The 12,663-nt window shown below is 39.6% G+C and overlaps 1 protein-coding gene across 1 annotated transcript in view; it reads right to left on the bottom strand.

Moving 5' to 3' along the window:
• The window catches only part of ATMIN7 (HOPM interactor 7), a 52,385-nt gene that overhangs the window by 27,896 nt on the left and 11,826 nt on the right, over window positions 1-12,663 (bottom strand). Inside the window, exons 5-12 of the mRNA XM_089167749.1 lie at window positions 7,319-7,440; window positions 7,169-7,227; window positions 1,376-1,433; window positions 1,211-1,295; window positions 819-1,052; window positions 620-678; window positions 446-515; window positions 264-332 (exon numbers count right to left, since the gene is read on the bottom strand). Of these exons, the coding sequence (XP_089023875.1) occupies window positions 264-332; window positions 446-515; window positions 620-678; window positions 819-1,052; window positions 1,211-1,295; window positions 1,376-1,433; window positions 7,169-7,227; window positions 7,319-7,440 (756 nt within the window). The remainder of the gene's footprint in view (window positions 1-263; window positions 333-445; window positions 516-619; window positions 679-818; window positions 1,053-1,210; window positions 1,296-1,375; window positions 1,434-7,168; window positions 7,228-7,318; window positions 7,441-12,663) is intronic.

Here is a 12,663-nt window from a genome sequence, read left to right on the forward strand (position 1 = left end):
GGCTGACTACTCTGCATTGCACTATTGCTAGGTTATCTAACACATCACTGGATGACCTTGCTGTCCTATGAAGATGAAGTTAGTCAGGGAGGCCAGTTGTCCAGAGTGCAGATGCCTAAGAAATCTTCCCCTTACCCTATATATACATATATAAAAGAGAGATGCATACATCAGCACTTTAAAAATCATGTATGCTATCAAACATCAAATAATATTGAAGAGTAAAGCACATGCGTAAGAAGGCATTGGTGGTAGCTTAAAACCTGCAGAAGCTCAAGAGACAACAATCTTGTCTTAGTGGTAACCTCGTCATTATCTTCCTTCATGCCCATCTGTAAAGCATTTCACCCAAAAAAGAGGAATAAGGGGGTATTACACATTAAAAGACTCTCTGCAGCCCAAAAAGCTTATAGCAAGGAAAATTTAACATATATAGATTCTTGACCTTGCAAAGCGTTCGAAAAACCAGCAAAGCATCTCGTTTCCCAACACTCATGCCCTCAAGATCTATCCCCCTATAATTTTAAAAAAATAATAATAAAGAGTCAAGTATCCAAAGCACGAAAATGGTAATTTCATCAAAGAAACAGAAGTAACAGAAAATAAATTGCCTTCACACCTTTCTATCTTTCTTCCATCTTCAAGATGCACAGCCTTGTCGAGAACAGCCTCTAGACCCTGATTAACATATACAGATATTGTAACACAAGAATCCTTGCACTAACAATAACAGCCATACTGAGTAACCAGGGAACCGACCAAAACATAATATGGAGAAAGCACAAATTCGTTTCTAAAGGGCATATGGAAATGCAAACCTTGATATCAGCGCCTCCTGCCAGACTCTGCAGCTCCTCAACTGACGCAACAGACACATCTTTGCCCCCATTAATAGATAGTTCATCCCCAAGAGTGGTTACTTTATCATCTTCATCATTCTGCAGAGTCTCTCCATCTTTTGACTTCGACAAAACCGAGGTTGTGGTTTCTGAATGTGAAGCCATCCCAGATGACAAAGCCTCAACCGGACTACTCTGTGAACTACTTATATTCTACAAGAAAATAAATGTGAATAAAATAAGATCTGTCTGTTGGCAAGTCAGTCCACCAAAACCAACAATCCTATCATGAAACACCAGTTTGCTTGGCAATAAAAAAACATTAGAAAAAAATACCAAAAATGGAGGACATCGGTAGTTCAGTACCACACCTGGTCAGATTCCATTCGCCTGAATATAATGCTGATCATCTGAGTCAGCATAGCTTTTGATGTTGCCTGATTAATTGGGCTCTTGCTAAACATCCAAATTATAAATGTCAAAATTTTGTGCTCCAATTATAAATTAAACTTATACATGGGGAAAGAAACAAGTACCTGTTAAGAGCTATGTTATAGCAAATTCTGATAACTCCCAACAAAGATTCACCATGCACTGCGTGTAAGAAAGCGAAAGCTCAGTTCCTCACACAATACTTCAAATTATGAGAAAAAAACCACAAGAAGGATGCTGATTCAATCACTTGACCACTGAAAATCTTCACTCATAGTTTCGATGGTCCAAAATTATTGAAAGGATGAAGGATTGTTATATATTAAACACATATGTCCACATCATAAAACTGCTCAAAATTAGTGGTATTTAACCGCATTTCTTCAATTTAAATTGATGTTGTCTCAATTCCAGCAATAATCAATAATCAAAAATTCACCAAACCTACAGTGATAGCTTACCCTATCCAATTTAAATAGCCCAATTATCAAAGCTAACCCTAACCAAACATTTGCCTTAGTTTTGACATAGCCGAACCTACCTGTTCGTAGCAGCTTCTGAAATTTAACTTCTAGTTGATCTCCTATCAATCTAGAACCACATCAGTCTACCATTCCATCGCAACCACTATCAACCCCTCACTATTATTTACAAGACAATTTTCCCACATGTACATTAAACACATTTATGACACAACCAAATATAATAAACCAGAATCCCCAAAGAAGATGGAGACAGAAGAGAGAGGGAGAACACAAAGGTACGCTGTGTGACTTGAAATTCTCAGTTAAAAAAGAAGCACAAAGGAGAAGACAGATGAGAGACAGCAATCCTTCCGACCAGCCAACCGCAGAGTTGTACATGACAGTGACTTCAACCAGGTTTGGCCATCAACCTCCCGGACGTTGCAAGTCCTTCTGTAAACCAGTTGCTGGATAATCTGATCAGACCTCAGAGAAGCAAGAGCCCAGCCCAGGAGGAAAGAATGGTTCCCTGGGGCTCCATGAGATTGACATTCCCAATTCCCTCCGTCTAACCTAACTTACCTTCCTCTCCCAGGCTTGCTGGCATAAGAAGAACAAAATACATATATCGTGAACCGTCCTTCCCTTAAATTTATCAAGCAACGATGCTTGATTAGGAAACCTACTAACAGTCCAAGTCTAAATCCAATAGAAAGTAAAAAACCAAGTCTAAGTCTAATTACAAAAAAGACAATAATGGAAATAAAACTATAATACAACATTATCCACTAATCCCACGGTATACAGTACCACACGACATACTTTTAACACTCCCCCTCAAATTGGAGTATACATGGATATCAAATGCCTGATCTTGGAACAACAAGAATAGATATTAACAGCTGAACCTAATATATACCACTGCCAGTTATAGAAGTCAATTAGCACAAAGAGAACTTCGTTCTGGCAGCAAAACCAACTCAAGCACCCCATCATCAGTAGCAAAAAAAGTTCTACCCAGTAAGCATGGCTCCTGCAGTTACCACAGTCTGGGGAAGACCAGATGTAGAAGAATGCCAGAGTTAGATAATAAAGATACTAATGGGAAAACCAAGTGGAAAGAATACCAATTGCAATCCAATATCAGTAGGTGAGCCTTGGAATTGGTTAAGTTCTAGTGCTATAACCATTAGGTTATGGCCTTGAAATATGGAAACAGCCTCTCCAAGAAGTGCAGGTAAGGCTGCATACATTTGCCCCTCCCAGGCCCTACAATAGCAAGAGCCTCATGCACTGGGACTGTCTTTTTTAATCCAAAATATGATAACAACAACAGCAACATAACCCCATCTCAAGGAAGGCAAGTAGTAATCTTCACAAAGAAAATGAAAGATGCAGCATAGTGATGTGATCTGCCAGGATCACCCCAGGAAAGGCCGAAAGAAGACCTAAGGGCTAGGGCCACCGCAGTTCTGCCCAATTTGGTTTATTAGAAATTTAGAATCAGATAGTCATTCGGACTCCAGTCCTAATTTTATTTGTAATTTGAATTAGTCCTTGTTAACCTATGACAGAGTCCCAGTCTAGTTAGGAGTCCTATTTGGAGAAGGATCCCCTTATTTGTTTTCCATGATTTACTAGGAGATTAGCCCTATCCTTATTTTTGTTTTCGATTCAATCCATTATTAGCTAGACCACCAGCCCTGGTATAAATAGGAGTTCTACTTAAAACAGAATTCCTCCTAGTTGCAAGTCTATTTGAAGTGGAACTCTTTGTTTTATCGAGTCCTAGTAGGTAATAGGTATACCTTAATTCAGGCTATAAATATGAGACCTAAGCCTGTAATAAAATCAGTTTTTGTAGATGAATGAAATTTGCAAAAAGAGATTACAGCCAAGGAGGTAGTGATGTGGTTGCTCAGGGTTTCCAAGTTGCAGGAAACCCAGTGGCAGCTTTGTGGTGATTGTTCCTTTTAAGTGTTTTTCAATTCCTAGCAGTAAACAACAAGTAATGGAACATCCCACCCCATTCCCCCACCTCCTACGTCATCTCAAGCCTGTCTAAACCCCCCCCCCCTCCCCCCTTTCTGTCTTGCAGCACCTCTTCTTCTATTCCAGACCCTTAAAACCCTATGACTCTTAATTCCCTCCTCCAAACCCCATACCCTTTGCAAATTGGCCCTCTTCCTATTGGGTGTTCATCAATAGGGCTGTGACCAATTGGTAAAAATACAGCACAATCGCCATGCACCTCTGATAAATAACAGCACAAGGTTGCTGGGAACCACACGTAATAGCATGAGGTTGCAGCCTTGCAGGGAACCACATAACACATTATAAAGTTACTGGGAACCACAAATAAGAATATTGCCACTGAAAGCCAGAAGTAACCATCCTCACCAGATTAAAATGTTATTGAGATCAAGAACAAAAAACAATAATCTTCCAATATGTAGAAGACACTATGTGAAAATGACAGGTACATAATAAACTCCAATCTCTCCCTCATTAGCATTCACGTGGACAAATAAAGCACTAAGAACAAAAAAGAATACTCTATCATCATATGGCAGCAATGCCAAGAAGCATTGAAATGGTATATGGCAACAATAAAATAGAGGGCTAGGGAAAAGATCTCTAATCGGAACCAACTCAGATTTGGGACATTAAAGTTGGTAAATTTTGAAAATATGGGGCTTTAGGGTTTACTGATGAAATTCAGGACTAGAAGTTGGATCAAATTCTAGTAAAGGGGAATGTTATGCTCCCCAAAAATCATCTAAAACTGATAGTTAAAGTGTGAGATCTGGAAATTGGGTCTTCCGAGAAAAAACTAGCAGGAGCAAACCTTAGGTTTCCAGTGGTGGCCAGGGGTGTAACTTTGATTGAGTGAAGGGGTTGCTGTGGGGGATAAAACCATTCAAATATGGAAGGATACAGATAGGTCGAATGCCTGTAGCTGAATGATAAGTGGTTTCTATTGTTTGGGCTTCTCTGTGAACTTATACCAAAAAAAAAAAAGGCTTCTCTGTGAACTGCAGAAAATAAGAAAACTAAGGATGGAGAGTTACAAAGATGAGACTGACTTCCAGTGGGGACCAAATGGAAGGGTTTAGGAGGGGGATATGTGGTGAAGTTCGGGGTCAAACTAACGATAAACTTGACTGGAATTCAGGTTTTCCAAGTTAGGATTAGGGTTTGCTCAATGGACCTATGTAGGCTTCAAACAAAATAAATAGAAGGGGAAAAGAGAGAGAATGAGGAGACTAGATCTCCTCACCAGAGATGCTGATTCCCCAATGCAGCCGCTTGCTTGGCAGATCAGCAGCAAAAGCTTTCCCCTAGGAATTAAGGTTCCAAATTACCAATCAATAGTCATGGATTTTGAACCACCAGAGAACCCACAGCTTGAGTTTGAAATCAAGAAAAAGACTCTCACCAAGAAAGGAAGGCAGCAGCCAAAAGAAAAAGCTCATAAGCTGATTTGGGATTCAATTAATCAAGTTTGTTCTATTCCTCCAACTACAAGGTATTAGTAAGGGCTATCATCCTTAGAAAATAAAGTTCTATCCACAATTGGAATGGACCAATCATAACTTAAAGGAGGAAGATTATACTCCAACACATCGAGGCCTTAATGATCCTATTGCTTGTTAATTAAGTTAATACACCTATTTTAACTTACCTTAAATTGAATCAACGAATCAAACAACTGAACCTATTGGACCAGCCTGAACCATGGACTTCAAGCTAAACAACTAGAACCTGGAAAATAAAATAAACATGTATAGAAACTACTTGACCATTATTGGTACTATTACTCAACCGGATTGAACCTTTTCGGTCCACTTTACTCATTAAAATGCCATGTTTTGAAAAGCCTGCAAATCTGGCCTCAACTCGCCTCTGCAGGTTTCACCCATTTTGCCAATATTTTATGTTCTTGATCCTCGATTCTCATTTCTCCAACCCCCCAACCCCAACCCTCACCAGAAAATCCAAACCCTCGGGAAGGAAGTCAGTGCTAAGATTTTATCTATAGACCCTCCACACACACACACACACACACACCCCTCCCCCAAGAAAAAAGGGAAGTAGCTTCATCCAAGTGGACTCTATTCCCACCATCCAAACCCTAGGAGCAGCAGCTTCTTGATTTCAAACCAAAATCAAGAACTCTAATCCTAAGTTCCAGATTTACACACAGTCAGTCATTAGTTTTGATTCAACCTTTAAGCATAGCCTTCCAACGTTATACCCTAGGCTTGATCCAATTTTCATTGCTTTCCAGCTAGAGAAAGTCTGTTTGTTCATTACCCCCATCAAACTCCCTCAAATCCTATCTGCCCAGGAAGCCAAGTTTTGCCCATCCAGATTTGTTTCAAACTGGAAACAACCCAAGAGTTGCCCCATTTCATAACACCTCTTCAGCCAAATGGATCCCCAAACTCAAAAGGAGATACCCCTTATCAACCACACCAAAAGAAAGACCCAGATTCATATCCAAACACCCTCAACCAAAACCTACCATTTCCACCCAATTCAAGCTCACTCCCTCATAGATCTTGGTCACTGGCCCTCAAACCCATTCAGGCGACATCATCCCCTCTCTCAGACAAGATTATATGGCTCCCCAAGTGAGACTTTTAGCTCTTCCAATGTAGGGAAATTGTCAGAAACCATGCTTCCCTTGTAACCTGGTCCTCTATTGCCTGGTTCACATGTCAAATCCCGCACCATAGCTTTAACATTTGGAAAATGCTTATCCAATTCAATCATTCGCCTCTCCCTCCCCCCCCCCCCCCTCAACCTCTTTTTCCTTTGTCCTTTGCTGGAATGGTACTAAGCATGTCAACCAGCTCTTTTCTTCCTCCCCCCTCTTTATCTGGGAGAAAACCTATAGACTCCCTCTGGCACCAGAGTAGAAGACCTCGGTCACCAGCAAGTTTATGTTTGAACTTACAACTGGATGAGGCCAAATCTCCAAAGCCGCACATCCCATTCTCACTTTTTGGACATAATTTGGAAGCCACCTTCTTCAATGTCAGCTCCAATCTCCATATGCTTCCTCATAGATCTCTCTCAAACATCTCAAGGAACAGGTTTATTGCCATATCTTAAAGAGTTTGTCTTCTTCAATCTCTTGGTTCTTCTTAGTAGGGCTTGAACCTTGTTTAGCTCCCAATCCCAAGCCTTTCTTTTCCCTCTCTGCTTTAGGTAATTATTATTAGGTAATGATTATTTAGAAAAAGGGTGAATCCAATCGGCGGCAGGGGATGCGGCTCGGGGGCGGTGTGTGGATGAGGAGGGTGGGAATTGAAGCCTACAACCGTCATCCACTGTCCATTATGCAAAGGCTTTCCCCATAGGTAATGAGTTTTCATTAAAAAAAAACAACAGCCTACAATACTGATTAATTAGTTGGGGGCGCACCTCGGAATTTGGTTGATGATACAGCAGTGAGAAGCACCTTCAATACTTGTAAAATGGTACTGCATATCACACATGCATTTTACACATAATTAAAAGCATGAAGAAACGACATATATGATACAAATGAATAACATATAAAAATAAAAATACCTGTCAGACGATGAATTATCAACACAACCACAAACCATATTGAGAATGTCCGCAGATACAGAAGCATTTTTACCACCATCTAGACCAGGATCACCTTCAAGATGATCATATGCAATGAGTTTCTGCATTTTGCCAAAATATTACTTTAGCCAGGGATGATAGAAAGGAATCATGCATGCATTTCTTACAATACAGACAAACAAGGAAGTGAATATGAAAAATGACATAATGGGGAAAATGCATGTCATCTAGCTCATTCCCAATGCAAGGATCTTATAAACACAATGAATTTCCATACACAAGGTATTATTATTTTAGCCAGGATCATGCAGAATATACAGAGAAGTTTCATGAATAAATTCCATGAAGCAGGAGAATTACAAAGATCTATAAATATAAAATATAAAATATAAAATATAACTTAGAAGACTTGTTTGTCTTCCTTAGTGCTCAAAATTAATGACCTCAGTCAAATGGATGAACAACTTGATAAAGCACACTGGAAACTGGTTTGTCCAATCTTACCCAAGCCTAGCTGAGTCCTTCAAAACTCAGCTTTCTGAGAACCAGAGTCAATTCAAGATAGCCCAAATCCAAGTCCAACTTCAATTTTTTTTATTAGCACAAGGAGACATGAGGTGAGCAAAGTTGGCTAGAGAGTACCAAAGAAATGGGAAAAATGTGAAGTAAAGATTGAATATCTCTTTCTCTCCCACTCAGTCATGGCAAAGCTTCAAACTGAAAAATTCACATACATACCGATGTCATGTTTATTTTATACAAGTAATCTGGGATACATGAACATTCCAGATAAAATAATCACTCAGCATTGTTTTTAATATGCATGGGTTGAAAGCAGCTCTAAGTTCAAGATGGTGATCCATCATTTAGGAATCAACCTTTCAACAGTGCTTCTTATATCTCTCTTTAGAATTTACCGACACTGAAAAAGAATTAGAAACTAGGGATTTTGGAAGTTGATTCGAGAGATTAAAAAGCAGCTGACACGACACATACACAGGTTACTTGGAGAAGATTTGAGACTTGCATCTAACAAGAACTTAAAATAGCTCATATGTGACGCCTACAACAGAAAATGGACACAAGAGACTACTGATAAGATTGATGGACAAAAGAAGGGTATGGTCAACCAACAGTGTGGTCACCCAACAGACAGAACAATTGAGGAAAACTATACCAGTGAAGAATCTGGAATAAAAAACTGGCCATAACAGTAAAAGAAGACGATGACAGAAGAAAGATATGCAAATATCTCAACTACTGCAGGGCATGGAACAAAATTTGACCGAAATGGTCGAAATTTCGGTCGAAATGCCTGCATATTTTGAAATCGAAACAAAATACAAGGACAGGCATGAAAAGTGTCATGTATCGTATAGTATCGACCGAAATTTCGGTCGATATGACACGATATTTCGGCCAAATACCATATCTAGCTGAAACGATACATTGCTAGCCTATAAAATGTCCAGTTTCGAGCTTATTTTCGACCTATCGCTGTTTTCAGGCATTTCGAGTGATATCGCCAAGGTAATTTCGACCCTTTTTTGAAAAAAAAATTTATTTCTCTTGCTTTCATCCATCTTTTCACCTAATTTCTACAACTCCATTTCATTCAAACACTAGATTTGCTCCTCCATTTATGCATTTTCTCAAATCTTGCAAGGTGAGTAACCAACTTCCTCATTTTTTTATTTTTGTTTTGTTTGGGCCTTAAATCATCTTAGATTGCTTCCAAATAAGTATGTTTGCTTTAGAGTGTTAATCTATGAATTTGTTGTGTCAAAATTAATTTTTTATTCTTCCTACTATTTTTTTACTTTTTTGTTACTAAAATTATTTAGTAAATTATGTATATTGTTAAAAATGCATATGTATAGTAGATGAATGAGCTTCAAATTAATATATGTGAGAGTTGAGACACCATATTGCTATGATGGTGTTGAATCAAATTTTTTTCTGTTAATTATGTAATTTTACAGTATTTAATATATATCTAAATGATTAAAAAATATTTAAATATTAAAAAAACTAACTAATTTCTGTTTTAAATTTAAAAATAGGAGAGTATTAGTGGAAGCATGTATGGAATTTTTGAGCATGTTGTGGAGCTTTTAAGATAGTTAGTGTGTATTTTATATATTTTTAAATTATTTATCTATTAAAATATATATAGGAGGTTATTATTAGAAGCATGTATGTCAGTTTTAGAGCATATTGTGGAGCTTTTCAAGATACTTAGTGTGTATTTCTCGTATCAGATACTCTCTTTTAAAGATGTCAGACATAGCTTGGCAACATAGGAGGCCACTGACAACTGATAGGAGGAAGAGCGAATGTAATTACTGCAAGAAACAAATAGGAGGAGGTAGGACCACTAAACTAAAGGTGCATCTAGCTGGTGGAAACAAGAATGTAGTAGGGTGCCAAAAGGTGTCCGTAGAGGTCAAGAACGCAATGGCCTCATATATTAGTGGGGGAAAGCAAAAGAGGAAAGAGAATAGAACACGGAGGGAGGAGTTCGAGGATGCATGCTTAGATGACCTTCCAGATCCCGAGGATGATGGTCTAGATGAGCTAGGAGAGTATGGATGTGACCCTGAACCAAAGGCCGAACAAATCACGAGGGCGATGATGATGAGTAGGGAGCAACAGAGGGTTGATGACATGAGGAGGCAACAAAGGTCTTTGGGTTGGGGGTCCTCTAGAGAGCCAGTAGGTATGGGAGGCACAGACAGCTCCCAGGTCCCTATGAGGAGGAGTCAGAGTGTGAGGCAAGAGGTTCCTATCCCACGGGCCCCTACAAGGTCGAGTTTCGTCAACACATTCTACAAATCCAAATCTGGAGATTCTTCACAATAATCCAGCCTATTTGCGAGGTCTGAGCATAAGCAGAGAAAGTTGAAGCACTTATGGGGGAGTGTGAAGGTAAAAGTGGGGATGGCTTTCTCCAAATGGGCTTATTACCATAGTATTCCAGCACATATAGCCTAAAGGCCCTACTATAGAGATATGATTGAGGAGATAGGCAAGGTTGGGAGTGGTGTACAGGGACCCACTCTATATGAGATATATAATGTCTATTTGCCTAAGCATAAAGAGGACTTAAATGAGTATATTAAGTGATTAAAGCCCATATGGGCTCATTATGGAGTGATTGTGTGGTTGATGGTTGGATTGGTCATACTAGACAATCCATCATCAATTTCATGTTGAATAATGATGGGAGGACAGTGTTCCTCGAGTCAGTAGATGCATCTGATGATAAGAATGATGCAAAATGTATTTATAAATTATTAGAGCAAATTGTGAAGGAGGTTGGAGCGGAAAATGTGGTCCAAATTGTGACTGATAATGGCTCCAACTACAAAAAAAGATGGGTTGAAGATGCAAGAGAACTCCAGGTATCTAAACATATAGTATTAATTTTCATTTTTAAATACACATATTTACATTACATGTACACCTTATGACTTTGTATTGATGCCTTGATGGATGGACAAATATAAGCTCTTTTGGACTCCATGTGTTGCTCACTGCATTGACTTAATGCTAAAGGACATCGGAAAGGTCAAGCATGTGAAGAAGACTGTGGAGCAAGAACGACAAGTTAGCACCTTCATCTATAACCACACATGCATTAAAGATGATGAGGGACAAGTGTCAGGGTGAGTTAGTGAGGCTAGGCATAACCAGATTTGCTACTAATTGGATAGCACTAAAGAGCTTTGAGAGTAGGAAGACAACCTTAGGAGCATGTTTGCATCAGAGCAGTAGTTTAGCTGGGAGGGTTCTTCATCCGTGGGAAGAAGGAGAACACAGTTGACCATACTTGATGAGACTCTCTGGCATAATGTGAGGATAGTGGTGAAGATGCTTGAGCATGTGGTGCATGTGTTGAGGATGGTAGATCAACAGAGAAAACCTACTCTACCACACATATTGGCTGCAGTATAGAGGATGAAGTAGCAAGTTGCTCAGGTCCCACACGGCAACAAGAAAGTCCTCAAAATCATCCAACTTAGATGGCAGTCTATGTTGCAGCATCCACTCATAAGGTTGGTGAGCTGTTAAGTCTAGTATTCAATTTAATTTTCATTATGTTATCACACTATGAAGCATTAACTATTCCCTTTTATGATATACTTATTTCTTACACAGCATACTATTTAAATCCCAAGTACTATTACAAGGACAATCTTGGGATGAGGCAAAATTTGATGGATGCCATCCAAACTGTAGTAGAGAAGTTGGAACCGGATCCATCTAAACAAGCAATCATCCTTATGGATGTGAGATAGTGATTTGAATCATTTGATATTCACAATTCATAGTTTTATACTAAATCATTAACCTAGTAACTAGTTATTGTTTTTTCTCTTTATATATTAGATAAAGGCATTCAAGGATGCCACTAGGAGCTTCGGTCGTTCTGTGGCCCTATCGGAACGAGAATCCGCCCCTGGGGGTAAGTTCATTCATTTATTTCATTATATATTTAATTATTATATTCTATCTTTAATTTAGTTATTTAAGTATTAAAACGACTTGGAGTCTATGTTTGTTGCAGCTGAGTGGCAGTTGCAATTTGGACGTGACTCACCCCACCTGAGTGTGATTGCAAGCAAAGTGTTCTCCCAGACATATTCTGCCACTGGTTGTGAGCAAAACTAGAGCACCTTCAGCCTCATTCACTCAAAGAGGCACAACCAATTGGGTGTGAAGCGTCTAGAGGACCTTGTCTACATACACTATAATATGAGACTAAGGGAGGATTATATTAGATAGGGGATGGATAAAGAGAGTAACAATATCAAGTTGGCCGGCATATTTGAGATAGATGATGATGATAACCCAAGAGTTGACTGGATCAGGGACAGTGGAGAGCCATTAATGGATGAGGAGGGAGGTCGTCCCAATAGACAGATTGTCGAGGAGATGGGGGTTGATGTGGAGGATTTCATGGCCCAAGAGGGGAGTGCACATGCAGCTCCCGCCCGTCCCTTCATGCCACACCCTAGTGCATCCACCCAAAGTGAGGATTTGATTGTTTGGTCCGACACTGAGAATGATGTGCTCATGCCTCAAGCGATGACGACAATGGTGATGATGATGACGATGACGATGACGACAATGGTGATGATGGAGGGGATGAGGAGGGTGTTGGACCTCGTGATTAGGATTCAACTGATCCTAGGGACAAACCACCACCACCACCACCAGTATGTGAGAGTCAGGGGGAGGACAACCACCGAGATTCATAGGCGAGAGTCAGTTCACCCACGCGACTCGGGATTCAAACCATACTGGAGCTGCATCTCAAG

This window comes from Hakea prostrata, chromosome 9, assembly GCF_041222555.1.
Source record: "Hakea prostrata isolate BN-2017 chromosome 9, UWA_Hpros_2, whole genome shotgun sequence".
NCBI lineage: Eukaryota > Viridiplantae > Streptophyta > Magnoliopsida > Proteales > Proteaceae > Hakea > Hakea prostrata.